Raw genomic sequence first — 27,990 nt, forward strand, 5'->3', positions numbered from 1 at the left:
GTAGGGGTTTAATCGACACCGCAGCCAAGCGAACTGTTGCCAGTTCTTCACTCTACGCCCTACTGCAACAGCATAATCAACCTTTTGTGCGTAGTTCTATGCGTGTTAAGCTCGCCGATGGTTCAATGCAAACACGACATATGCTGACAACGACACTTGACGTGAAGTTATTACCGTGTAAAGTTATTCCCATGGAATTTGTCGTATTTCCGGACGCCCAGGATAATGACACATTATTGGGTGTAGACTTTTTAGTAGCAGCTGGTTTAGCCATCGACTTCCATACTTCGACATGGCGCTACCATGGTTCTGAACGAGTTTTTCCATTGGAGTTCGAGTACCCTAGTGACCTCACGCCTTGTTCTGCTGCTGATTTCTTAAGAGAAGACGAGGGAACTATGCTGTGTCCTCCAGAGCGTTAACCGCCTAGCTTCTTTTCTGCAGTGCAACGAGGATGTCTTCAGACCAGGGGGAGCCCCAATGCCTTACGCTGAACATCATCAGGATGATAGGAAGTAGCAAACCGACAAAATTCAGTTCTCTGGTCCCAGTTACCAAGTAGGTGATCTAGTCCTTCTCTCTACGCACTTGTTAAGTGATGCCGCCAAAGGTAGAACGAAGAAGTTCATGCCTAAGCGTGACGGACCCTACCAGATTAGTAATATCGTTAGTCCTACTACCTATGAGGTTACTGATTTGAATTCGCAGGTTTTAGGGAAATTTCATGCTTCTCATTTGAAGCCGTATCGTAATCAAACCGGTCAGGTCTCAGCTCCAGTACAGCCTCGACGCCTGCGTGGACGGCCCCGTCTTGTTGGTTCTGCCGAGCCACTAACGAGGCGTTCTAGTGACTCGGAGGGGGAGGATATAACGGAACGTAATTTCCGAACGTGCGATACCGCCCCCGCCGCCGCCTTACCGCCCGCTGAGACAGAGCTCTCTGAGCGCGAAAACACACGCCCTCAGCGCGCGCGACGACGACCAGTAAAATATTGCGAGTCTTAGTTTAAGTGTACGATTCTCAACTCATTTTGTATTTTATTTTAGTTATTGTGTCGCTTTTATATTAAAACCTCATACCAAATCGGCGTAAACATTATTTCTATATCATCTTCGCCAACAGCCCGGAACAACGAACTCACGAAAACTCACAAAAGCCCGCCAGTCGGACTTGTAGTGTTAAACAATGGATTATATCGTTCAGAGGCTTGTTCAAGGGACAAGTTATATATCGCTTTTTTGATTAGTTATTCGTTTAAAAGAGCCCACTGCATAATTTTGAGAACCATCTTGAGACGTAAAATAGAGCTCTAAATTTACCTTACTGAACCCATAATCAGAACGAGCTGTGGCGGGTAGCCTTCATACAACGCAAGATATTTGACAGATGCCTGAATCTCGCTTACGCTTCAAGACAAGCTTGCATATATACAAGTTCCGAACAACAATATTTGGACCATGGGTCTACCGAGCAATATCACCCGCTCGTTGAAAGATCTTTAAGAAGAAGAAAAAGAAAGTTTTTTTTTTTTTTATTGCTTAGATGGCTGGACGAGCTCGTGGCCTAGGTACCTGGTTTTAAGTGTATCGGATCCTATAGACGTCAACAAAGTAAATGCCGCCACCTAACTTGACACATGAGTTCTAAGTCTAAGTATTTACAGTACACACATCATGATATACATCACATATATGGGTGAATCAAGTTATGTGACGATGCCGGAGGACCTAAATCTCATCTTGAAGCATAATAAATTCTCGATTCTATAACGGCTTCGCTGGAAAAATAGGCAGGGCAGTGTCTGTCGCCCACCTCTTCTGGGTTATAGTTTGTACAGTTCTTCCGTAAAAATATGGCCGTGTGCTTAGTGCGAGTTTTTTAACGTTCTCGATAGCGTAAAAGTTAACTAAAATATGTATGGAGTTGGAACAGCGCCTCTGGCGGCAAACGTAAGCAAACGTTCCAACTCCATACAAATTTGAGTTAAACTTTACGCGTTCGAGAACGTTAAAAGACTCGCACTAAGCACATAGAATCAACATAACTTACTCTTCAAATATTTACAGGCCGATTTCATTATCATAAAAATTAAGATATACGATAATTTCAATTGACGTTATCGCCCATAGCCACAGTTTCTGAATTGAGCTAAATACGAAAACTTATTAGATTGCTTCAACAAAAATAATAGATTGTTTATTGTACTGTAAAAACTGAGACCTTAAAACTATTATCTCAAGGTAGGTGACGACATTTAGGTACGTTGTAAATATCTATGGGTTCCTGTAACCACATAACATCTGGTGGAATGTGAGCTCGTTTACACACCTAAGCAATAAAATAAAAATAAAAAAAGTACTATAGATATAGGGAAACTCAATTGGTTTGCAACTGAAACATCGGATATAGCTCGTATATATTTTATTTCAACCTACGAAGGAACAAGTTGCGTTAACATTTTTATAACAGTATTTTTATCTAATTTGCATTTCTGGTAGAGCACGTGACAGTCGGTGTTCAGAGCTCTCCCGGCTTCCACTGCCTCGTACAAAGAAGTTCCTTCTAACATCCGACGGACCAGAGAATTACTGTAATGGATAGAACAAGAAATACAGTTGAAATTTCTATAATAACATACTAGAACTGGGTAGGTAGCGGCTCGGCTGTGCCCCTGGCATTGCTGATGTCCATGGGCGACGGTAACCACTCTCAACCAGGTGGGTCGTATGCTTAATATATTACCGGTGGTAGGACCTCTTGTGAGTCCGCACTGGTAGGTACCACCACCCTGCCTATTTCTGCCGTGAAGCAGTAATGCGTTTCGGTTTGAAAGGTGGGACAGCCGTCAAAACTACCTACTGAGACCTTATAACTTATACCTCAAGGTGGGTGGCGCATTTATGTTGTAGATGTCTATGGGCTCTCGTAACCACTTAACACCAGGTGGGCTGTGAGCTCGTCCAGCCATCTAAGCAATAAAAAAAAATGTACACCGGTCTCCCATTCTTCAAAAACGTATGAATTGCTCGCGGCAGAAATAGACAGACGGTGGCCAATCAATCACGATAAACCTGACAACTGATGCAGAACTAAAAGGAACTAACCTGGACAATGAAGATAACAGCGCATCATAATCCGTAGCATTACCAGTAATCATATTCTCGTTAGCTAACTGAACATAGGAGCAGGCAAGTCGTTGCATACAGACTGACGAGTCTATGTTGTTTCGATTCAAAGTGTCTTCTATCTTGTTAAACATATCTGATAATTGAAAGTAATCGGAGTCTACGCCTGAAAAAAACCGTAAAGACAAGAAATATAGCTGGGCGAAAATAACCTTTATTGCAATGAATTTATACTCCCATAGGAAAATTCATCAGGAAAAGTCATTGCAATAAAGGTTCATCATCATCATTATCATGATAACCTTTACCATACAAGATTTGCCATAAAAGACAGGACTTTTCCATGTAGTAAATTACACGTATTTTGTATTCAATTTAAAAAAGAACCCTCTCACTCGTTCAGAAAGACCAGAGCCTTGTCCACCGGAGCGGAGCGAGGCTGCGCAGCGGAGCGAGAAAGTAATGCGGAGCAGAGCTTATTACCTACAGGACGAGTCAGTTCACACTGCGAGCGCGCCTTCCGCCTGCGCCTGTGCACGCTTCCCCGCTCCGCTGCCTTACTCCGCTGCCTTGCTCCGCTATCCCGCTTCGCTTGCCATTTTTGTATGAATTTTTAAACTAATTCGCTAGTCCCTGTCCACTAAAGAGGAGTGGAGATTTTGTGCAATATTATTGGTTAATATTTCTCCGTTTCTCCGCTCCACTGCCTCGCTCCGCTCCGGTGGACATGCAGCCTAACACTGAGGAATTATGACTTTTTGGATATATTATATTATTATTAGTCGTTTACATTGTTGAATGAGAATCTTCAGCGTACCTAAATTAAAAAGCTATAAAAATCAAAGTTCCACATCCAAACGATTTTCTTTTGTTATATGCGTTCCAGAAAGACATGTGACAAAAGAATTACAACAATTAGACCGTGAATACCAGATATGTTTCGCAAATCTGCCAACGTCGACTCTAAATCAAATACAGACCCGTCGTAATAAGTCAGTTATTAATCACATCAAGCCGTTAAAAACAAGCATAGCAAGGTTCTTACTGTAATATTCATCATCAATGACTGAACTTACTCCGTGCATAGCCTCCACCATAGCTGTAGGATAGAGCTTGGATAATCTTCGGCAAGATTATGACAGCTCCAAATCCTATTATGGATCCGATCAGAACTCCGCCCAGATCGATTTTGAGGGGACCGTACAAACCGGGTGCTGTACTACCGTATCCACCCTAAAATATACAATATTTATAAATAAAATATATGGATAAAAATCAGGATTGTTAAAAAATACAATACAAAAAACTTATTAGCGCTGGTGGCGGTATTTACGACTCAAGCCACCGGTGGTTAGGGCTCCTGAGTTAGAAACCTGTGTGCTTAGTGCGAGTTTTTAAACATTCTCGATAGCGTAAAAGGTAACCCAATTTTGTATGCAGTTGGAACAGCGCCCCTAGCGGCAGACGTAGGCAAACGATCCCATTCCATACACAAATATGACCTAACTTTTACGCTATCGAGAACGTTAAAAAACTCGAACTAAGCACACGGCTCACCGTATCAAGAATAACTTCTTTCGGCACCAGGCCCTTAACCAAGCCGGAGAACGAAAGCTTCTCGAAAACTCTTCGCGAAGAAGATATTTATCGCAAATGAAAATGGTAAGATCTCAAAGTGGGTGGCGGCATTTACGCTGAGATGTCATGGGCTCCGGTAACCACTTAACACCAGGTGGGCCGTGAGCCCGTCCACCCACCTAAGCAATAAAAAAAACATAAAACATAATTACTGTAGTATATTACCGTAATATTTTTTAATTATTTTATTGCTAACCTCATAATTATATTGCATAATGATATTATTTTTGCATGCACGAAATTCATATACTGTTATTCGCATGAACAATCTCATTCGTAAATAATTAGGTACCTGACTCCCTGTGGTGCCGTAAGTGGAGATCCCGAAACGCTGTATCCTTTCTGGCTGACTGTCTCTCTCTTCCCGAGTCTTGTCAACCCTCGCCGAGGGCTCCGCAAGCTGGTCCTCCGTGCGTTGGAAACTCGGCACGAAGCCTCTGAAATCGAAACTGATAATAATAATAATATAATAATATAACACTTTATTTAACACCATATGTACAGAGTAAGCTAATAAAACAAATAATAGTCGGTGATATAAATTGGCGGCCTTATCGCTGAAAGCGATCTCTACCAGGCAACCTTGCAGGGAGAGGAATAAGTGAACTGGACGGTGCTATATCTTAATAAACTTACATAAAAATATATACTTATATACACATGTGAAAAATAAATACAATATAAGATAGACTTACATACGATAAATACAAATATACTAAAAATATGCGAGTAAATACAAAATAAGTATCAACTTGTACTGTTATATCATAGGAGCCATATTATTGTGCAAGGTAGTGCGATTTTAATCAGAACTTGAAAATTTCTGGCGAGGACGATTGTTTAATGCTTAAGGCTAGTGCATTCCATAAACGGGCTGCTTCAACCGTAAAGGAATGGTCATAAAATGACGTCCCGTGAGCCGGAAATTTCAGCATTAAGTTCTGTTAAGTTAAGTTTAGCATCATTAACTGATACTTGTTAGAACTGTTGAAAAAGACTCGAGGGGGACTAATCGCTGTCTGTACATGTAGGAACGGAATGTATGGATGAATGTCAGATATGGAGCATGTCTGAGTGAGAGACGGGAGATGTCGTGTTAGAAGGTAAGAGAGACGGCGATAGAATGTTGGATACATAGTTTTTTTTTAAGCGAGAGAAGGAATGAGGGTAGTTACTGGACGCAACAATGGGGAGACATAGTGTTTGCGGTAGGCAGCGGCTTGGCTCTGCCCCTGGCATTGCTGAAGTTCATGGGCGACGGTAACCATCACCATCAGGTGGGCCGTATGCCCGTCTGCCTACAAAGGCAATAAAAAAAAAAAACTTGAAAGACAAAAGTCTTGTATATTTTATTTACTTGCTATAAGAAAGGCGGAATTAAAATCAAGTTTGTGTGAAACAATCAACCTTTTTTTATTGGCCCAAATCGAATAGAGCATCCCACGATCTAACTAATCACTGTATATAAATCGCACCTTTAGAATTCAAGTGGTTTAACCCAAAATTATTGTTTTTTTTTTTTGTAAGCGCTAAAAATGTAGTTGTGCAGTCTTGATTTTAATACTTTAAGTCTTAAAGCGCATACCTAAAGTTTAAGGTAAGCTCTTGATTTAAAAGAGACGGAAAGTATACTTTGTTGTCTAACTTAAACTTAATTTTAATTTATGAATTTTTTTATTTAATTTTATAAGCTGATAGAATACATGCTTACAAGTAGTTCAAAGTATAAAACTCACTTTCTTAAAATTTTCAGTTAAGCCACTTCAATTCTAAAGGTTCGACATAATATTGTTTACTTGAAAAGATGGCACATTGCATACATTTCATCTTTAAGGCAGTATAATATACATCACCACATGTATGAGCTAAACGTGCGTGTTTTATCGAAGCCATACACAGAAGTAAAGACTTGACGTTTATTTACAACCCAGATTCAATTCCGGAATTTTTACAGCAAACAAAACCGTCTAGTCGAAGTTAGTTGGTATCTTACCCGTCGTTCCTGTATTCAGCTTTAGATCCTAAGCACGCGGCAAGCACAAGCAGACTCACGATCATGTCCATCTCGAGAGTATTACTGTCACGTTTGGTGTCTGTATTATATTTTATACAAGACGTTCCGAAGCATGCCTTTAGACAATCGAATGAGGAAACTTGTCGTATGTCAACCGTTATGCAACGTCACGCGTTCTGCCCTGTAGTTATCTTGGAAGGAACATTAACTTCCCTACTAACTTACATAATGTCAATCGGAACCTTTATTTATTTATTTATTTGGGAAACAAACAGTACAATACAAACATATAATATTTAAAAAAAAATTAGCTAAAACAATAACCAGATATGTTTCCACAATCAAAATCACATATAAGTAGAAAGTGAACAAGAAGAGATATTTAGAAATTTAAATTACAAAAAAACAAAAGCAACACAATACGCACATATTATTTTAAACATTAACTTACACTATAAAACTATAATACTTATCGGGCTAAATCACCTTATAAATATTTTAAAATAGCTTTTCTATATGCTACAAGTGACAAGCAAAAGATGTCAGCATTAGAGAACTTAGCATCATACAACCTACAAGATCTTTAGCTGTATAATATTTATTTCTCTTACCTGATAAAGGAGACCAACTCTCTTCGATTACAACCAGTCTGTCAAGAGCGCCTAGCTCGAAAACAATTTCTCGTGATAGACATTTTTGGCACCGAGAAGTTTGTTTTTTTTATTGCCCATTTAGGCAGACGAGCACCCGGCCCATCTGATAGTGAGTGGTTACCGTCGCCCATGGACTTCAGCAATGCCAGGGGCAGAGCCAAGCCGCTGCCTACCGCTTAATACTCTCCACAAGCCTCGTTTGAAGAAGGACATGTTGATGAAACTTGGCAATTAGCGGCGTAATATTTGGGGCTAAACTAATTTCAATGGGTAACGTGTCCAAGCACGACCTTAGGAAGGATGAGATTTGTCCGAGCGCCTCCGAAGAAGCATCAACGGCACCAGACCTACAGCTTGGTGAGTGCGCTGTTACCGGATCGTAAATGCAAACCGTTGAGAAATTACGACAAGGAAAACAGCGGGCTGATGTTAGGTGCTAAGTGTCACCTCAAAGACAGTCAAGCACGGCGATCTTTATTATCACTGTTATAGGTGGATTATGTTGTGAGGTTGTGTTTAAGGCTGATCGTATGGAGTATTGCAAGCTCGCACAAATATATAATTATAATAACTAATAACAGGAAACAAATACACACATAATATTGTTTAACTGCTACCTACCTACAACCCTTCAAACCGAACTGCTTCACGGCCAAAATGAGCGAGATGGTGGTACCCAGTCGTGCCAGCCAATATTACGTCCAACAACCAGTGAAAAAAAGACGTGTGATGTCGTGAGACACCGGATAGGAACGAAGTTTCTTATTATAAAAATATTAATTTTAAGTTCTATTCGAGGTATAAAGAAAATAATTATTCGGGTATACATTTTTTATTATGATTTTTTATTGATAAAAAAAATAAAAAAAGCTACTTTACAAAGTTATCAACTTTATTTTATTCACAATGATTTATAAAAATAATATACAAAGAAACAGCTATTTATATGAATAATAATAATAACCGTCATCACGTAGACTATATATTAGACACTGTATAGCCATCGTACTAAGACTATACATAAATAATAAAAATCTTACGTTACGGACGTTTTTTCCCGGTTACCAGGTACCCCTCCGCATCGTCCCATAAGGAACTTCGTTCCAAAAAGAATCTGATAGAAATGAATTCAGTTCTGACAGTATAGTAATATGTACGATTCACAATGTCAATTCTATATTATTTATTTATTTATTTAAGGATTACCGACAGGGTTTACAGTAAGACATAAAATAACATTGACATGTATAGAGCGATTGATAACTGCAACTCTAATTAGAGGCTATCACAGCATGCATTACATTAATATACCAATAGAGATTTAACAATACTATTAATAATAATAATAAAATAAAAACAAAAGAAAGACAACAAGGACAGTAATACCCGAGTACTCAGACCAAGGCTGAGGCTGAGGTTCAACAACTGAACTTACTTCGGATGATATTTCGATCGTCAATCTTACTAGTCACAAGCTCATCGAAGCGGATAACAATAGCGGCTTAGCTCAATTATTTAATGTCAACGCAACGCTTAATTTGTTTAACGATTTTAATAACATTCGAGAGATATTACCGAAACATTATTGTGTAATGTACGAAATACTATATGGTTGTTAGTGATGTTGTATAGAGCATTTTGAGAACAATGCTCAAATTCTTTACGCTCCAAATAATTTCAAACGCACGTTGGTAGTTCATGTAAGAAGTTTTATCGGTTGTTGCTCGACATTCTTTTAATATTTTACGTGTTTTATTAACACACATGCATCAAATATGCTACACCCAAATATAATACTATAAAATTTTATACCAATTTATTTATTTATTTTATTGTATGGACGGGTGAAATTTTTGGTCCACCCAGTCTGAAATGGTTTTCGGAAGACGTATACCAGACCAACCTTAATGCCGCCGCCCATCTTGAGATATGAGGCGGAAGTTTCATTATCATTCTATTACGCCTGTCGTATCCTTCATATCTGAATACAAGGCAGCTTTGCGGCATAAATGGGTAGGTTTTTTTATTTATTGCGTAGATGGGTGGATGAGCTCACAGCCCACCTGATGTTAAGTGGTTTAGCCCATAGACATCTACAACGAAAATGTGCCACCCACCTTGAGATATAGGTTCTAAGGTCTCAAGTATAGTTACAACGGCTGCTCCACCCTTCAAGCCCAAACGCATTACTGCTTTTCGGCAGAAATAGGCAGGTTGGTGGTACCTACCCGCGCGGACTCACAAGAGGTCCTACCACCAGTAACACAAGAGGTCCTACCACCAGTAAGGTAACCAGGTTATTTGTACCCAGTCAAACAGGCTTAGAGTACGCTCTACTACATACTAATTGGCTAACCCTAGTACCTTGACACTGTTGGTTTCCAAAGACGACGGAACGAGTGACCACAGCGGTATATTTTCGTTCATACATTTTTGTTTAGGACTTTTTAAAAGGAAACTACTTATCGTTAATACTTTTTCATTATTATGTCTTTATTACAGAGACATCCGCTGTTGATCACAAAGAAACTTTTTATGACGAAGTGTTGACTTTTTCTTTCGACATCAAAGGCAAAATGCGGTTTCAACTTACCATTACTTATAATACAATATGCCTGTGGTCTCTAATTTTAAATATACGATTAAGAAAATTAAACGCGTGTAATAACAAAACACAAATGTATCAATGATGATAACAATAAAAATATTATTTATAATGTTGTATTCGCTAGAAAGGAAAGATCATAATAACAGTAATTTGTCTAGTTGGCCGCGTAAAACTTCGAGACTAATCTAGATCTTATACAAACCTAGTGTTTAGAAAGAAATCGCGACATTCACTATCCGTGTAAACGTTCAAATTCTCTTAAACATCACAGAGCTAATAATCAATTTAGAAGTTATTTTGAACAGTTTTATTTTTAAATTAATCATCTAATATTCTTGGCGTCTGATCGTAACAGTGTTGGCGGGTCTAATGCAATATTCAATACATACTTACAAATTACAACGCACACGGAATAGATAAATAAGGTTGGAAAGGCCTTTGCTCTAATTTTGTATTAGAACCAGTGTCGCCGCTTCATCCCCACTATTTTAATTTCTACACATACACACACTGTGATTACAAGTATTTCGCACACAACAAAAACACCCACACATAAATCTCAGGACAGATATTCGTTCGCAAACTAGCGCAAAACACCCGTAGGCATACACACTCACACACGCAAAAAGGCAATAAAAATGTTCATACACGATAGTGCTTGATAAAATCGATATTCTTTATCGATAAATTATCTGATGAATGAATGGAGAAAATGAAACATGAAATAAATATTGAAAAAAAAAACTATTTTACTTTTATTAATTACAAATAGTCACTGTCGCTGGAATAAAACGTATTTGTTAAGCAGTTGGCGCTTGCTATTAATTGCGAATGAATTTTTCAAAACTAAGTGTATTCTGATTTTTTTGGAGTTTACTCCGTTAGAATCGATTTACATATATAGGCCCGGGGTATGAAAATTATGGGGACCAAAATCGTACTAGCATGTCACACGAAATGCGTTATGCGCCTGATTGCGCATGTCACACGAAATGCGCTATCGCAGGTGACGCCGGGCTGCTGCGCCGGCAGTCCGCCACAAAGCCTCGTACTAATCGCGCGTTTCTCTCATTATTGTATTTTCATATATTTGTTAGTCGTTTGTTTTGTGTCTCGTTAATTTGTTAATAATCTGTAGTGTATCGTGTTGTCGTAATATAGAACTATTTCTCGTATTGTTTCGTTTAATTTTTTATATCCAGTAAACTCCAGTCGTGCGTCGGAGCGGACACACACACTTTTTTTTATGATAAAATCATTTTCAGTAAAATGTTTAGAGCAAATAGTACTCGTCTTTGTCTCCAGTTTCCTCTACCTGTCACGTCAATCCATTGTTCCCTGGCGTTAGGTTCTTTAGGAAACCTAAAATTTTTAATTTACTGCATAAGTCAAATAGCATTTTACTTAAATTTTAATACGTCTTAGACAATATAGTAAATACCCGTAAATTAGAGGTCTACATGTCCCTTTATATTATACCTTCACTTTAATTCAATGATAATAATTCAATAATAATAATACATATTTATTTTACTCAAAATACGTCTCACTAAGAATATACTAGGTATCATTAATTAAATATAAAATAATGCAAAAAATATCCATGTCAAATGTAAATATAGTCGAGAATTCTGTCGATGATTTTATTTCACCACATCGTCACCTCACTATCGACAAACTGCACCACGGCCAATCAGGGCAAAGGCCGAAATTTCAAAGATTGAAGTGTAGAGAACGCAATGCATGTAGTACATTGGAAGCTGACTTGGTCATTGCGTTCATTGGGCGAGTACACATCGCGCAATGTATGCTATTTATAACTTGCTGCAATAATATTGTTAATGTTTGGAATTTCATAATGCTCAGTATATTTTTATGTTTTAGACAAATAATATTGTAATTAAATGGTAATTTCGACTTACCGATCGAAAGATATACCTCCTCGCTCTATACTTGAGGTCTGATTTTTTGTTTTACAAGTTATAATTGCACAACACGGCACTATAAAGCGGAGATCTGTTCGCCAAGTAGTCCGAAGCGCACTAAACGCGGTGAATGAAAGAATCGGTCGAGTTATGTTTGTACGATCATAACTGTGGCACGCTTGCCCCGCCTACATTACCATTCCAACCTTATTTATCTATTCCGTGACAACGCACAACACGAAAACCAGATATCTCTAACAATAATATTGACTTCAATTGGGAGTCGAACCCGGGTCCATGATTCAGCAGTGCGTGAAAATTTGTACAAGCTCACTTCGTCTTTTGAAAAATATTGAGTGGGAAACTTAGGAATTAGGCAAAAATATGAGGATGATATTTGGAAATTAATATAATTCAAATGCGCGATTCGAACACTGGCACAGCCTTATCGCTAGACCCGAATGCACCGGGCGTCTTATCCTTCTAGGCTACGATGACTTTGAAATCGCTGTCACTCCTTTTCACACACAAGTCACTCCTTTTATTACACCTCAAGACCTGTCTATTATTTTCTACAATCTACATCTGTGGCTGTAGAATTATATTGTTACAATCTCGTTTTCCAACAATACGCGGAAGAATACCGTTAGACATGCACATCGGTGCTTGCACTATTTCAGCAAAATTAAAACGAATATGGCGTCATTCGATCCACCGTTTCGGCGGGAAACCGTAATTAGCTTCTCCGAAGTCGACATTACAATGAAAATGGGCAAGGTACTGTTATTATTTAGTTTTTTTTCGACTACAACGAAAAGCGAGAGTAATCGAGAGCGAAGATTCCTAACGTTTCATACTTTGGAGGAGATGATTAAGGTTAGTTCTCGAAATGGTTATAAGATCTTACGTGTTATATATAGGTTGCTTCAGACAGCCACGTAAACACACTTCTTGATGTCTACATACATATCTACAGCAAACAAACGATAAAAAAAATCAATATTTGCTGTAAGCCTAAGCGTCAACTTCCAATTTCTAACAGGGAGTATTTTAATATGAAAATATTATATAAGATGTTTATAAGCTACACTGTCAGAAAACGTTGTGAAAATATTTGTACCTCTTATATGTTACTCAAATTCCAGGTTGATCTTGACCTTACGATCCCGTTCATAACGATTCCAATAAAAAAATCGGAACACTCTTCTGGATTTTTGGTAAGACAAACATCTATTTTACAAAATTTTAATCGGATTCTTTTTTATTTTAATTATGATTTTAATTAGGTGCACAGGCAACCTCATCCAACTGGTCCAAACGAACTAAAAATACGCCTTTCTACTTTAGTAAATAATTACTCGAGTCTCGAGCGACTGACGAAGTGTTCTAAGAAAAAACTCAAATTACTTGATGTTTCCCGAGCACTATGACATGTCCTTCTTCAAACGAAGCTTCTGGAGAGTATTTAACGGTAGGCAGCGGCTTGGCTCTGTCCCTGGCATTGCCGAAGTCCATGGACAACGGTAGCTACTCATCGACAGATAGGTTATATGATTGTCTGCCTACAAGAAAATTAAAAAAAAGTTAAAATAAACTCAATTTGAGTTTATAAAATGATCAAAGTGCTATTTGTTAGAAATGGATGTATTAAAAAGAAATATCACTCCAATTTCTTGACAGGATCTCCCTGTAGCGAATATTAATCCAGCTGGCTTAGCATTAGGCGGCGCCGTAGTACTCGGAACTACAGTAATACTGCCTTTTCTTGCAAAGAGCTACACAGAAAATCATATACCTAGAAAGTATTTCAGAGGTAAGCAAAACTCTAAAAAGGTTTATAATGCTTAGAAGATCTAGAAACTCAGCAATTTCAATAGGCACGTTTCCTCGTATTGCGAATTACAACTCGCTAACTTTTATTCTCGTGAATCAGTTGTTCGAATTATTTATGTCGAAATACATCATAATGTGGCCCGTGTGTGTCCCGGTCAAGTGGAGCGATAATTTGTGGAGGATGGCCGGCCAGAAATGTAAGAGAACCAAGCCCAGTGGCGTAAATTGAGAGAGGACTGTGTCCAGTAGTGCATTGATGATGAGGATGATGATTACATTTCAACAGTCTCTTCAAAATAGATACCGACAGAAAGCTTTAACGAAGTCGCTGTCGTAAGGAGAGAAGGAAATTGCACATTACATAAAAGATAAGGTGGTTTCAAAAACATGTATAGTATAAAATCGAGCAATATAGAACCCAGTCCAGATTTTTCTATATCCACTCTATCCTAGACGAGACGAGATGTCCAGATAAGATAACTCTGACATCTGTTACCGATACGATTGCCTAAATTATAGTGTTATCTTTTTTTTTATTACCTACCTATGCTGATAGCCTTGAGAGTCTATTTCAGCGTAACCTTAACTAGTAGGTGAGCTCACGGGGCTCAAACTGAAGTGAGATAACACTGACCCTAGCAAGAGCAGTGCTTCGCAGAATCTACCACCGGATCGGAAACGCAACCCACTGAGAAGATCCGGCGAGAAACTCAGTGGACTGTGTCTATGGGTTGATTCGCTCGTCGAGCCCTTCGTCGCAAGCGACGGGTTCGACGAGGACGATGACCGGTGCTTGTGCTACCTAAAAGCATCGTTAATAGATCGGGAGGATCCGTAATGACATGGTGTTATCTTTGTGATGTTTTTTTCATACGTGTTGACGTATGTTGTTGTTGGACTTCAATTCAAACAACATTAACAAGAAAACGTGAAATAAAATGTTAGAAATGAAATTTTGAAAAAGGGAGGAAATTAAACTTTTTGAGGAAATGAATCTTTAAAAAACGAACATTTATTTATTTTGGGCTTTAGTTCAGTAACAAGGACCACAGCACTTCTTAGACAATTTCTTCTTCGGCTTTATAGAAGAGCATGATTTTTTTCCTTTCAACTTTGGAGCATCAACGATTCCAGCGTCGGCTGGTATATACTGCGTCTCCACGTGTATACACATTCTTCTTTTCCTTGGCGCCAAATCGAAACAGCCAAAAGGTGGGGTATACTCAATGTCCCAAGTCGCGTTACTGGACAATGAACTTAGTGATTCCTCGTGGCATATACACTCTGGTTCTTTAAAGGCTGGACAACTGTCTATAACCTTATCGATGGCAGTTAGATCATTACAATAGACATCCATATAGGCACATTTGCAAATGTCTTCGACGGCTTCGGCCAGGGCCTTTCGGATTTCTGCGTCTCGCTGCTTCTTCAGCTTGACCATCTTCCGTGCTTCCACTTTCGCTTGCTCCTCGGGGCTGCGCTTCTTGATAATCTTAAATACTAAAGGATCGCAGTCAACATATGGATCCTCGTTCGGTGCTATCTCTGTCAGATCTTTCAATGGATTAACCTGTTGTTAGGAATAATTTATGAGTACTTTATTGAAATGCACTATCATCGGTATACTAAACCTTAGTCAATAGCTAAGCGCCCGTGGTCTTAATCAGATCAATATCTACTTTAATATTTATTCTAAAAACATTTCTTTTGTATCAATTGATTATTTTTTTATTGCTTAGATGGGTAGACCAGCTCACAACCCACCTGGTGTTAACTGGTTACTGGAGCCCATAGACATCTATAACCTAAATGCGCCACCCACCTTGAGATATAAATTCTACGGTCTCAAGTATAGTTACAACGGCTGCCCCAATCTTCATACCGAAATGCATTACTGCTTCACGGCAGAATTAGGCAGGGCAGTGGTACCTACCCGTGCGGACTCACAAGAGGTCCTACCACCAGTAAGAAATATTTCAATTAAAAATAAACTGTCAACAATTAAGAACGTTACACAGATTAATAACCTGTATAGTGAAAACGTCACCCTTTCTCTGTACTTTTAAAGCTGGCTTCGGTTCGAGAGGTTCATCCGGCTCCGAATCCCCTCCTCCAATCGCAGCACCAGGCTTATTACCCTTCTTTTTCTTTTTCTTGTTCTTGTCTTTGTCTTGCCCGCCTCTTGGACACTTAAACGTCATCATTTTCGCAACGCTTTTACCAATGACCCCAGGCTGCCATCCACGTCGCGGCTGTAAATCAAATATCGGTCGTCGTGGCCTAAAGGAATAAGACGTCCGGTGCATTCGTGTTGAGCTATGCACCGGTGTTCGAATCCCGCAGGCGGTTAATAATTGTTCTGATGAAATACGTACTCAACAAACGTTCACGATTGACTTCCACGGTGAAGGAATAACATCGTGTAAAAATCAAACCCGGAAAATTATAATTTGCGTAATTACTGGTGGTAGAACCTCTTGTGAGTCCGCGCGGGTAGTTACCCGTATTATTGTAGTATTAGTATACATAGTATTGCTAGATGGGTGGACGAGCTCACAGCCCACCTGGTGTTAAGTGGTTACTGGAGCCCATATACATCTACAACGTAAATGTGCCACCCACCTTGAGACATCAGTTCTAAGGTCTCAGTATAGTTACGACGGCTGCCCCACCCTTCAAACCGAAACGCATTATTGCTTCACGGTAGAAATAGGCAGGGTGGTGGTACCTACCCGCGCGGACTCACAAGAGGTCCTACCACCAGTAACATTATTTCTTATTCTCTTCTTTCTCTCTTATTTCTAGGTTGTTGTGAATATTATGAATTATTAGGTATATATTATGTTAGGTATATAAATCTTGATAAATTTGGCCTGTTATAATATCAGCATACCTTCGCTCCAGGAGTGTCTGCCGCATTCCACAGCCACCCCATTTTGGCTGGCACCGGTAAACCTGGTCTTAAAAACATGCACGGCTTGTGGCCGATGACGACTCCTGCAACATATTGATTCTTTTTTTATTTATTTTTTTTTTATTTTTATGATTGAAGTATTACTGGTGGCCCGGAGGCCTTTCCAGTTTCACCAGGACAGGTGGGCGAGCAAAGGCTCAGCCAGGAGGGGTGGGATTTGCTAACAGCTGCCCGAGCGCCTCCGAAGGAGACCTAACAACTCAAGAGTAGCTGCTTCGCGAATGAATCTACTACCGGATCGGAATCGGGACCCGCTGAGAAGATCCGGCGAGAAACTCAGCGAGCTGATTCATGGGTTAGGTTGCACGGCGAACTCTTTGTCGAGTTCGACGAGTACGGTTACCGAGGTCCCTAAGCCTGCTCCTAGAGCTGAAGGCGTCTAGTGTGAAGGTTATTGGATCTGATGGATCCGTAAGGACGTGTCTAGGGCGTCGACGGTGACTGGCTCCTGCATGATCAGGATTCGGGGAGTAGTCAGCGGCGGCTACGATAAGGCGATTATCATGACGCATAGCCTTATCGAAGTACCGTTCCGACGCTGACTTCATGTATTTCTGTATAGATTCGAGGCCCAGGTCGTCGTGTAGGTCAACGTTCCTCACGAACCACGGAGCTCCGACGGCTAACCTGCAAAAGCGGGATTGTAGAGATTGAAGGGTGTCTATGTGCGTGCGGGCCGCGTGAGCGAACACCACACTCGCGTAAGTCATGACGGGCCTTATGCAAGTTTTGTAAAGTGTCACCTTGTTCCGAAGGGACATTTTACTCCGCTTACAAATCATGGGGTAGAGTCTACCGAGAATAAACGCGGCACGGTCACGGACTGATTTTATATGCGGGCGGAATGTCATCGATGCATCCAGGGTAACGCCCAGGTACTTGACCTTCCTGGCCCAGGGTATGGATTGACTAAAGAGAGTAATCGGGGGTGTGAGATTCCTCCTCCTAATACGGGAGGAAATCCGTGTGGAGCTTCCCCTCTGAAAGAGCACCGCAGTACTTTTCGCTGGGTTGATGTCTATGCGCCATTTTCGGAACCACTGTCCTAGGGCTAGGGCTGCGCTCTGAAGCTTCTTCGCGATTAGGGACTTGTTTCTACTGGAATAGTAAACAGTCGTGTCGTCGGCGAATAAAGCTAAATGGGTCGGCGGCGACCGGGGAAAATCGTTAACGAATAAGCTAAATAGGAGGGGTGAGAGGACAGAGCCTTGCGGGACTCCAGCTGTGAGAGGTCGTGGGGAGGAGCGGGTTTCCTCGACTCGATATCGAAAAGAGCGGTTCGACAAGAAGTCCCGTATGATGAGCACGAGACTATCCGGCACGCCCATGTTGAATAGTTTGAAAATCAAACCATTGTGCCAGACTTTGTCGAACGCTTTTGCGACGTCGAAGAAGAGAGCTCCCGTGTATAACGGTTTTGGTCGATTAAGCCCCACAAGAATGTGCTCCGTGAGGCGGTGCACCTGTTGAACGCATGAGTGATTTGTACGGAATCCGAATTGTTCATCGATGAGAATGCCCTTGGATGAGACGAAGTCTCTGAGGCGTTTGTAGAGCAGACGCTCATACAGTTTGCCTAGAGACATGAGGAGGCTAATCGGGCGGTAGCTCGTCGGATGATTTTTTGGTTTACCGGGTTTATGTATGCCGATAACGTCCGCTTCTTTCCACACCGCGGGAAAGATACAGTTCGCCATAGCGGCATTGAAAATAGATGCCAACATCACGATGAGTTGGACGGGTAGAAGTTTAATAACGCGGTTGGATATACCGTCGGAACCGGGAGCCTTGCGAGGACGTAGGTCTTTGATCAAGTCTTTAACTTCCATCGGGGTGACGGGTGGTAACACATCAGAGGGTGGCAAGGAGGCTCTGCGTTCTACCTCACTGTCTACTAATTCTACATGCACAGGGTCCACGGATTGAGTGCTGGGCGTGCACTGGGTTTGCAATGTATCGGCCAGCAGCTCTGCTTTTTCGTCATCATCGAACGCCGTGAGTCGGCCTGAGGGGCCTACGAGGGGGGGCATAGTTACTACCGTATCCGATTTGAGAGTACGAGCTAAGCGGTAGTAAGACCTTTGGGAGGGCGCGAGTCCTTCTAAGAAATCAGACCATCTGGCATCTCGGACTTCGGCGATGCGAGACTTTACGTCGCGTTGTAGGGCACGCATTCGAATACGATTTTCCGCGGTAGGATACCTGTCGTAGGCGCGTATCGAGGCGTTCTTAGCTCTAAGGAGTTCCCTAATATCGTCGGACAATTTGAAGCGGTGAAGGAAGTCCTCCGCTACAACTTGTTTCGATGACCTATCTAATGTCGAGGTGATGTGTGACGTTAAGATGTATATGGCTTCAGCGGTATCCTGAGGAGACGGGGTAGAGTCCGGGCTAAACGGTAGCGATGGTGGATCAGATTCAGCCAGGCTGATGCCCAGCGTGTGCCAATCCACCACAGTCCTCGTGACGGGAACGGAATCGGGAGCACGACCGAGCTTCATAACGACGGGACGGTGGTCTGAATCTAACTCTGAAACTACTTCGATCGAGTGTAAGCGCAGAGTTACGTTTTTTAATAACGCTATGTCGAGTATATCCGGGCGATGCGCGATATTTAGCGGGTAGTGAGTCGGGATTAGCGGAGCGACGATATCGAAGGCGAGATTATCGACTAACGCGTCAAGCCGCCTGCCATTCGGGGTTGTGGTGTGTGAGTTCCACCTAATGTGTTTACAATTTAGGTCGCCCGCCAGAATGACAGAGCTCCCCATGCCGAGCAGCGCCTCGATATCACTGCTTAGAACGATCTTATCCGGTGGAAGATAAACGGACGCGATAACGATCGGCGCGTGTCCCGTCAGTGAGATTCGGCACACTGATGCTTCGATATTAGCGAGCGCGGGAGGATCGAGTGGGACGCAATGCAGGGCTCTTCTATAGTAAATGACGGTACCACCACCACGAGCAGAGAGCCTGTCGTTCCTGACCATGTTATAGTTCGCGATTTTAGGGTCACGGCGCGCGGGCTTAAGTAGGGTCTCCTGCACTAAAAAGATATCAATTTGATGGTCACGCAAAAAGTCAGAAACCTGATCACGCTGATTTGCGAGACCGTAAGCGTTAAAAAATCCTATCGTTACGGATAGGGGCTTTATTCTACTTATATACGCCATTGATTACCGGCGGAGTGAGGGGAGGACGTACGTATTTAATGACGCGTATACGTCGGCGTATTCTTGCACAACGGCGATAAAGTGTTGTGCAGTGGAGGCAGAGCGAATGGCGTCGCCCAAAGCGTTAACGCGCTCAAAGTTGATCGACTGAAAGAAGTCGATCGCTAAAGCGAGATTGTCGGACGCGGTCGGAGGGCAAGTCGCGGGAGAGGGACGAGTCGCGGGGGCGGGACGAATCGCGGAGGAGGGAGTTGTAGCCGTGTTCATGTACGGCAGCGGTTTCGCCCAGGCCGAGACACTGGGCACCGGCGCCGGAACGAACGCTGGCTTAGCCTGCGACACAGAGGGTGCCGAGGCTTTGATGTCTGGGCCGGAAGCTCGGAGGCGGTTTTGGCGGGCGACGCGGCGATTTATTTTCGGGGCTCGGGGGCATCCGCGGTAATTTGCGGGGTGACCCTGTGTTCGACACAGGACGCAGCTAGGCGGTTCTGTCGCGGTTTTTTGATCGCGAGTGCATAGGGCCGTGGCGTGATCGCCTAAGCACTTGACGCATCGGGGGCGCGCGTGACAGTTACGGGAAGAATGCCCGTATAATTGGCAGTTATGGCACTGGCTAGGTGTGCCTTTCTTGTGTGGGGTTTCGACTGCGATTCCGGAAAGGCTACAGACCGTTCGGATGTTGAATATTTGCTTACCCTCGGGGGTAGGCTGGAGGGCGACGAGAACCATATTATATGGCTCCCTTCCGCGGCCTGTGTGCATGCGGTGTACGGAGTTAACCGGTAGGCCTTGTTCGAGAAGGTCGGCCTTGACGAGCTCGGCATCCAACTCTTTAGGGATGCCACGTATAACGGCACGGAGTTCGCGCTCCTCCTGGAGCGTATATGTGTGGAAACTTATACGCTCCTTACGGAGGTAAGAAGAGAGGGCCCTATGGTCGTCGGATGTTCGAACCTTAATTTGAATGCCGTTCGCGAGGTTACGGGCATTCGTAAAATTGATATTTTTGGCCTTAAGGGCCAGGGAAACTCGTTCCCAAGCTGCCTTCTCTTGAAGGATTACCGGGGGAGGGGTCTGGGCTTTATTTTGTGCCACCGGACGCGGCGACGGAGTGGCACGGGCTGGAGGCGCAACGGGAGTCTGAGGGCGGGGGCGCGAAGCGTTCGCGGCTTTGCTAATTTTAGCGGCCGCGGGAGCTCGAGACTCCGCGGCACGCTTCTTACCCTTTTGCACCAGGGTGAATCCATCCGTCGATGAGGCGGGAGCGAGGTCGACCTCCATCTCCGAGTCAGAGTCGGAGGACGAGGAGGCGGGCGCAGGTGACCTACGAGTAGGTGTTTTGGACGGCGCGACGGAGGCCGCGGATGATCGCGCTGCTGGAACGGTGACCACGGCGGACGACGCAGCAGTTTTACTCGCCAGTATAGGCGACGCGGGAACGGCAGGCACGACGGAGGCTGCGGTGCTCGATGCAGAAGCTTTGCACGCAGGTACAGGCGACGCAGGAGCAGCGAGCTCGGTGGAGTCCACGAGAGGGCTCGCAGTGTGATCGGCCTTGAAGGCCTGAAACTCGGAAGTGAGCTTTGGGTAGCGAAGCCGGAGAAATTCCGCAAATACAGCGTCCATGATGTCTACGTGCCCAGGTGGGGCTACCCTGGGTCTTAGAAAACACTCGCCTTGCGGCGAGGCCCCAACTTCTCGGACCTGAGCGGTTCTATTGAACACAGGTGGCGATGCGGCACGATTACTGCAGGACAAAGAAAAATCACAACAAAACGGAAATAACAAAAAGAAACAAACAATTAAACACTTCCAGGAAGACAGTTTGTCGGCAGATGTACCACGAACACAGAAATAACAAAAGGAAACAAAACAAATAAAAACTTCCAGGAAGAGCACTTAGTCGGCAGATGTACCACGAACACAGGCCGCGCGAACAATGGCCGGGCTAACAAAAGCCGGGCGAACAAAGGCCGGGCGATCGAGTGGTCGATGAGCACGTCCGCGCGTGACGGGTGCCTCTATCGGAATGTCCATATTGATTCTCTCAACCCTCGACAATTTAAATCAGCCTGCGGAATCTTAAATCGAATAGAAACCCGCAGAATGATTAGAAATTAAAAGCAACAGAAAAAACGACTGTTGTTGTCTATACTTCTATACTAATATTACAAAGAGGAAAGATTTTTTTGTTTGTTTGTATTGAACAGGCTCCGAAACTACTGAACCGATTTGAAAAATTCTGTCACTGTTTGGAAGCTACACTATTTCCGAGTGACACAGATTATTAAAAAAAAAAATTGGAATCCTTACTAAAACTTCAATAATATAACCCAAGGTGTAAAAAAATTACCTAAAATATTCTTTACATCACGTGCCCTGCGAAAACTATTGATGATAGAATAAAATAATGTACTACGACTTTGTAGAACACATCATTACTTACAAAAACTGTCACGACAGCATATGTCTAACTATTATAGTTATAGTGTGTTCTTATTCTTCTACTTATAGTTATAGTGTGTTCCATAAGTGTTCTTTTATTTAAAAAAAAATAAAACAACGTCAAATATCGTTGAAATTTTTGTTAAAGACCCGAGCGGAGCCGGAGCGGGCCGCTGGTCTAAACACATATATTTCGACTGTACAAGCCCTTGTTTATATTCGTTCAATGATACAGTACCTGGATGAACATCACCAAAAGTGTAGTTGTATTTCGATGAGTTTTTCTTTTTCTTCTTTTGTTCATTCTCTTCTTCGTCTCCCATGTTTTCGGGTTCTTATTAATTGATAAACCTGCGATAAACATAACTTTATATTCCGATTATGTATGTAATATATATGTAGTATAAAAGGATGTTATATTATACAGGTATAATACTCACGATCGATTCAAATCCCGAAACCGTTAACTGACAGCAATTCAGAAAGTAATTGCAATTACTTGCAGTACTTAAAATTAACAATGAATTATTACGAAAAATGTTTTTTAATGGTTTATTTGGACAGTTGGGGTTACAAAATAAAACACCAATGAGATAAAAATGTATAAATCAGTCGTGCTTCTTTTCCTCTTTAAATTTCTCTTGTATGGATAGCTTATGCGAGCCACAACAAGACTTGCCGGTTAACGGAAAGAGACGCTGCTCCTTATCGCAGCAACGACGCTCTGTATCCACATTAAACTTATTAACACATCTGAAATCATCATCTTTGTCCTTCTTCATATATTCTCTGATAGCCTTTTTAATTCTTTCGTATTCTTTAGAGCAACAAACTTTGCCGGCGTCACTGTAGCTCGGCGGTTGCGTTGGCAATGCCGCTGTCTTGTACATTCTCGCAAAACCATCGGGTACTGTGCAAGGTCTGCCCAGCACCGGACAAGGACCCAGCTGAACTGGTGGCAAGCCGTACGGTAATGGTTCTATTTCATCTTCGTCGTCCTCTGGTTTCTTCTTTTCCTCGTCTTCATGCATTAAATAAGTGACAGGACAATTGTTTTTGTGTTTATAAGAGGGGCAGTAAGGTTTGTGAGCTTTTCTGGCGGCAATATTAGCAGTTTCTGCTATGCAGTCGCAGTCTAAGGTTTTGCATGGAGGTTTTGGTTTTGGGGGATCACATTTACAATCTTTTTCGTTCGTCAACTCCGTACAATTATAAATGGGTATCTTTCGCTTTAGGTCGCTTGTATCAGCGAGATAAACGAGAGAATTCATGATTTCCTTGTATTGTGCATTTGAAGTTTGCGGAATAGATTTAGTACTTTTTTGTCTCTCTGTTTCTATCTGTATTTGACCTAACTTTTGACAGCAGCATCCAACTTCATTGAATCTTTGGTTTTCAATTTTGCTTACGACTGGAGCTCCGTTGCTGTTGTTAGTAAAATTGCCAATAGTATAATTCTGGCCAAATAAACTTTGGTTAAAGTCTGGTACTTTTGTGACACTAAATACGTATGCAACATGCGTTTTGCTGCCTTTAGGAGTTGCCCCAGTACCATACATTTTATTTTTCTTGTCTTCACAAGTATCCCCTTTTTTAACTATTCCACTACATCCTGTGCACACAGCATTATTTTGTGCACCATCTGAATTTTCATTTTCAGGGCAAGTCTCTCTATGCCAACGGTCGTCTTTACATGAACAAGTTCCACATGCTTTTCTGCTATTTTCATCTTTTGTCCCAGAAACACCACCAGACGCAACTTTGTAGCTATCTAGATTTCTTAAATACGTCTTAACTTTATGTGCTAGTGCACAATTTGCGTTGCCACACGGTCCCGTAATATCGCCCATTCTTATTTTATCAATAGGGTATTTCTTTTGAGTTTGCATCATATCATCTTCTGCATGGTCGCATGTCGCTTGCCCTGCTCCTCCCCCCGCGCCACAATTTTGGAGCTCTGTGCAAATTTCAATCTTTTTACGTGCCGATTCAGCAATGTCCGGATCTTCTAATGTTGTTGTTTCATACAAACTTCCTACCATACAAAAATTGGGATCAGCACCATCTACTCTCTTGCACTGAAACATACTAGGCGCTTTGTTTGTCCGAAATACGAAAGATTCTGGATCTTTCATTAATTGTTGAAACTCTGTTATAATACTGTCTCCTAAAGCACTTAGTCGAAGAATGAAGGATATCTCGCCGACCTGCCTGCAGCAACATTCAGCAAATAACGGAGTGCATTGTTTAATTGATAACGGTTCGTGGAGTTTACAAGCTTCTGCAGTGTCTTTGAGCATATGGAAAAACATCGTATCCCAGTGCATTGTACCGATTCCAACGAAGATTTCAACCTCATTTTCATCGTCGTTCCAAACCTCAATCTCTAAAGGAAACTTGCTGAGGATCATCAGAACAGTATCGGGATATGAAGGGAACAGATAAGATTTTCCAACCCTTATTGTTCGTGACCATTTCCTCCGTCCATTTTCGTCACACTCCACGATGTCGTCCGTTGTCTTTTCATTCACTGCCAACTGACCTTCCTTGATGATGAACTGCACTTTAGGACCGAATTTTATTTTGATAATCAAATTCTTGTCTGCTCCGCTCTTTTCGTTCTCGTCAGACGCAAAAACTGTCACTTTGTCAATGAATATCTCTATCAGGTACATTTGCTCCATGACCTGTCGATACCAATAGTTTCATCAGAACGTTTGAATGCTAATCTTCTTTTGAGTGAGATCTGGGAGTCTGACACTAAAGTCCCGTGTGATTGTATCCGAAAACTCACATTTATGAACCAGCCCTACCAAAGCTTCAGTTTTAAAACGATATTTAAGTCAATATTTACACTTCCAGACCTTAAATTTTATCAAGTGACTCTAGCGGTGGCCGGGTTGTGAATATATATTTTTTTTTTCATATTAATACTTACTTATCAGTAATTCTTAACCTTTTTATACATATTTAATTAGACTCAGTTTAGATTACAATTTAACGCGCAAGCTAGTCAAAATGTCGGTAAAAAATCTAGGTAAAGTTATTATACTTACTGCCAATTGGTCCCTGGTCCGGTCCTACGCAGCAATTTTGATTATTGTACACACTGAAATTTTATTTTGTAACCCGTTATATTGTTTTCGCCATGGCCCTAATAGGATAATGACATTTTATCACTGAACTTGTCATTCGATGTTTGAATAAATATTTATTAAAACGATTAGCGCATAAAACCTTATTGCTTTAGTGGAGAATAATTTTAATACGGTCCAAACAGACTACGCACACGGTGCCAGAGTCAGAAATGCCATAAACAATACTTCATGATCCTTGCTAAGTTCAAATTCAAAATGAATAATCAATTTAAGTTAATTGCCCACCACAACCAAATTAACCAGACAGCCTTAAAAAACTGGTAGACAAGGTAGAAGGGAAAAAACCCGCCGACCGATCACCAAGCCGTTGGTTGGTTCAAGTAGCCGCGCTCCCCGGACTCTATATTACAACCACGAAATGGAAAATGATTTTTTTATTGCTTAGTTGGGTGGACGAGCTCACAGCCCACCTGGTGTTAAGTGGTTACTGCAGCCCATAGACATCTAAAACGTAAATGCGCCACCCATCTTGAGATATAAGTTCTAAGATCTCAGTATAGTTACAACGGCTGCCCCACCCTTCAAACCGAAACGCATTACTGCTTCACGGCAGAAATAGGCAGGGCGGTGGTACCTACCCGCGCGGACTCACAAGAGGTCCTGCCACCAGTACATAGTGATTGTACAAAAAGCGCTAAAACTCGAGAACTGCTGGACCGATTTGGCTAATTTTGGTCTTGAATTATTTGTGGAAGTTCAGAGAAGGTTTAAAAGGTAGTTAAATATGAAAATGATCGGAATTAAAAAAAAATAACAATTCTGTTTTTCCTTTGATGTGTCCCCCATCGGACGGATTTCTTTTGTTTGTTTTAATTTTATTTTATACAAAAGTTTAGGTCTTTTATTTACCGATTGAGGCACTACGAAGTCTGCCGGGTAAGCTAATTTAAGATAAAAATAAAATTGTATTGGTGCGAAATTTACAGTTTTGGACGACGCAGAGTTCGGCTCTGATGTACTCATTGATTTTGCCGGTCAGATGTTGAATGACAAACGCAATTTACAAGGTTGCGCGTTGAGGATAGCATGCTGGATGGCAACGAATGATTACATCGAACCAGGGAGGGTCTTTGAGTTTATTGTCAGGTATTTATTTAAATTTTAAGGTCTTAAGTTATGCTGCATGTGTGGTGTTGGTTAATGGGCAACATTTTCTAGTCTGGGTGGTATTTTTTTTTGTTTTTTATTTATTTCTTGCATGTATAGGTGTTAAGTGGTTACCGGAGCCTATAGACATCTACAACGTAAATACGGAACCCACCTTGAGATATGAGCTCTAAGGTCTCAGTATACGAAACGTATTACTGCTTCACGGTAGAAAAAGGCAGGGTGATGGTACCTATCAGTGTGGAGTCATAACCGGTAATTACGCAAATTATAATTTTGCGGGTTTGATTTTTATTACACGATGCTATTCCTTCACCGCGGAAGTCAATTAAACATTTGTTAAGTACGTATTTCATTAGAAAAATTGGTACCCGCCTGCGGGATTCGAACACTGCTGCATCGCTCGACACGAATACACCGGACGACTTATCCTTTAGACCACGACGACTTGTCGTTTATGGCCGACACTATATAATAATTAACAATAGAACGACCCGTTATCCCGTCTGTGGATCTACCAAATAATATATCCTTATCTAGCGTTAAATCCGAAGTTGGAAGACCGGTTTCGCCATTCTTTTCGATTCCCGAATAACGCAAGTTTACATATGCTATGGTTTGGACAATTAAGTGCGATACCCACTCGTATTATTTATGATCAAAACCAATATGATAAATATGAGGGCTTTTTGGCTTGCCGTTAAAACTCTAAGATGACTGCGGTATTAATCTTACGGCGGAAATTGATACAATTGTAGTTGCAATAAGCCTGCAGATAAGCACTCAGCTTGTGTACTTATTTTTATTTTAATTGCTTAGATGGGTGAACAAGCTTACAGCCCACCTGGTGTTAAGTGGTTACTGAAGCCCATAGACATCTACGACGTAAATGCGCCACCCACCTTGAGATATCAGTTCTAAGGCCTCAGTATAGTTACAACGGCTGCCTCACCCTTCAAACCGAAACGCATTACTGCTTCACGGCAAAAATAGGCAGGGTGGTGGTACCTACCCGCGCGGACTCACAAGAGGTCCTATCACCAACATATGACAACACAAATCGATTTAATTAATTACATATAATATTTAAATTACAGCAACAAACTACTATCAATGATAGTGAATTCAACAGCAGTGGAAGACGCAATGCTCTCAGGATTAAACGGAAGAGACTGTGTCTCTTACCGGCCTTGTCCGCTGAGGAAAGAATATTTAGATCTATTTTTAAAGAACGCGGCTATGTTAATCAATAAACAATTGAATTTTACTTAGTCTTGAAAACTTTTTTTAATTTTTTTGATCCATGTACACGTCCTCTTTGTTTTTCCTCTTTTTT

General features: G+C 41.6%; 3 protein-coding genes and 1 long non-coding RNA gene across 6 annotated transcripts; 1 reads left to right on the forward strand and 3 right to left on the reverse strand.

Moving 5' to 3' along the window:
• Positions 1-2,407: 2,407 nt before the first annotated feature.
• Positions 2,408-6,824, reverse strand: LOC101740125 (uncharacterized). Its single transcript, XM_004923366.5, has 5 exons — positions 6,758-6,824; positions 5,057-5,201; positions 4,203-4,359; positions 3,106-3,292; positions 2,408-2,589 (listed from the first exon to the last, which is right to left on the reverse strand). The coding sequence occupies exons 1-5, from the start codon at positions 6,820-6,822 to the stop codon at positions 2,433-2,435; spliced, it is 711 nt and encodes a 236-aa protein (XP_004923423.3). The 5' UTR covers positions 6,823-6,824; the 3' UTR covers positions 2,408-2,432.
• A 3,683-nt stretch (positions 6,825-10,507) lies between these two features.
• LOC134201385 (uncharacterized) lies at positions 10,508-12,333 on the reverse strand. The gene is made up of 2 exons (XR_009976652.1): positions 11,962-12,333; positions 10,508-11,401 (listed from the first exon to the last, which is right to left on the reverse strand). It is a non-coding gene; the product is annotated as an uncharacterized LOC134201385 (long non-coding RNA).
• A 165-nt stretch (positions 12,334-12,498) lies between these two features.
• LOC105842982 (uncharacterized) lies at positions 12,499-27,935 on the forward strand. 2 transcript variants are annotated; one of them, XM_012697641.4, is made up of 5 exons: positions 12,499-12,840; positions 13,110-13,181; positions 13,645-13,777; positions 26,474-26,633; positions 27,752-27,935. In XM_012697641.4, the coding sequence occupies exons 1-5, from the start codon at positions 12,661-12,663 to the stop codon at positions 27,924-27,926; spliced, it is 720 nt and encodes a 239-aa protein (XP_012553095.2). In that variant the 5' UTR covers positions 12,499-12,660; the 3' UTR covers positions 27,927-27,935. The 2 variants fall into 2 exon arrangements, with proteins under 2 accessions (XP_012553095.2, XP_021209249.1); XM_021353574.3 differs by having other exon boundaries at positions 12,499-12,741.
• Positions 14,788-25,605, reverse strand: LOC101744782 (uncharacterized). 2 transcript variants are annotated; one of them, XM_004923318.5, is made up of 5 exons: positions 25,446-25,603; positions 22,628-22,740; positions 16,691-16,794; positions 15,825-16,049; positions 14,788-15,367 (listed from the first exon to the last, which is right to left on the reverse strand). In XM_004923318.5, the coding sequence occupies exons 2-5, from the start codon at positions 22,710-22,712 to the stop codon at positions 14,831-14,833; spliced, it is 951 nt and encodes a 316-aa protein (XP_004923375.1). In that variant the 5' UTR covers positions 22,713-22,740; positions 25,446-25,603; the 3' UTR covers positions 14,788-14,830. The 2 variants fall into 2 exon arrangements, with proteins under 2 accessions (XP_004923375.1, XP_004923374.2); XM_004923317.5 differs by lacking the exons at positions 14,788-15,367; positions 15,825-16,049; positions 16,691-16,794; positions 22,628-22,740 and adding an exon at positions 22,928-25,076 and having other exon boundaries at positions 25,446-25,605.
• Positions 27,936-27,990: the final 55 nt, after the last annotated feature.

Source organism: Bombyx mori, chromosome 25 (genome assembly GCF_030269925.1).
Source record: "Bombyx mori chromosome 25, ASM3026992v2".
NCBI classification, from domain to species: domain Eukaryota; kingdom Metazoa; phylum Arthropoda; class Insecta; order Lepidoptera; family Bombycidae; genus Bombyx; species Bombyx mori.

What these genes read in the sequence shown, in the direction of transcription:
- LOC105842982 (XM_012697641.4), top strand. Translation starts at nt 12,661, where the DNA reads ATGGCGTCATTCGATCCACCGTTTCGGCGGGAAACCGTAATTAGCTTC. An exon ending in AACACTCTTCTGGATTTTTG is followed by an intron (nt 13,182 to 13,644) that starts GTAAGACAAACA and finishes ATTTCTTGACAG; the next exon opens with GATCTCCCTGTAGCGAATAT. An exon ending in ACCTAGAAAGTATTTCAGAG is followed by an intron (nt 13,778 to 26,473) that starts GTAAGCAAAACT and finishes CGAAATTTACAG; the next exon opens with TTTTGGACGACGCAGAGTTC.
- LOC101744782 (XM_004923317.5), bottom strand. Translation starts at nt 25,073, where the DNA reads ATGGAGCAAATGTACCTGATAGAGATATTCATTGACAAAGTGACAGTT.
- LOC101740125 (XM_004923366.5), bottom strand. Translation starts at nt 6,822, where the DNA reads ATGATCGTGAGTCTGCTTGTGCTTGCCGCGTGCTTAGGATCTAAAGCT. An exon ending in GCTGAATACAGGAACGACGG is followed by an intron (nt 5,202 to 6,757) that starts GTAAGATACCAA and finishes TTTCGATTTCAG; the next exon opens with AGGCTTCGTGCCGAGTTTCC. An exon ending in ACGGCACCACAGGGAGTCAG is followed by an intron (nt 4,360 to 5,056) that starts GTACCTAATTAT and finishes TGTATATTTTAG; the next exon opens with GGTGGATACGGTAGTACAGC.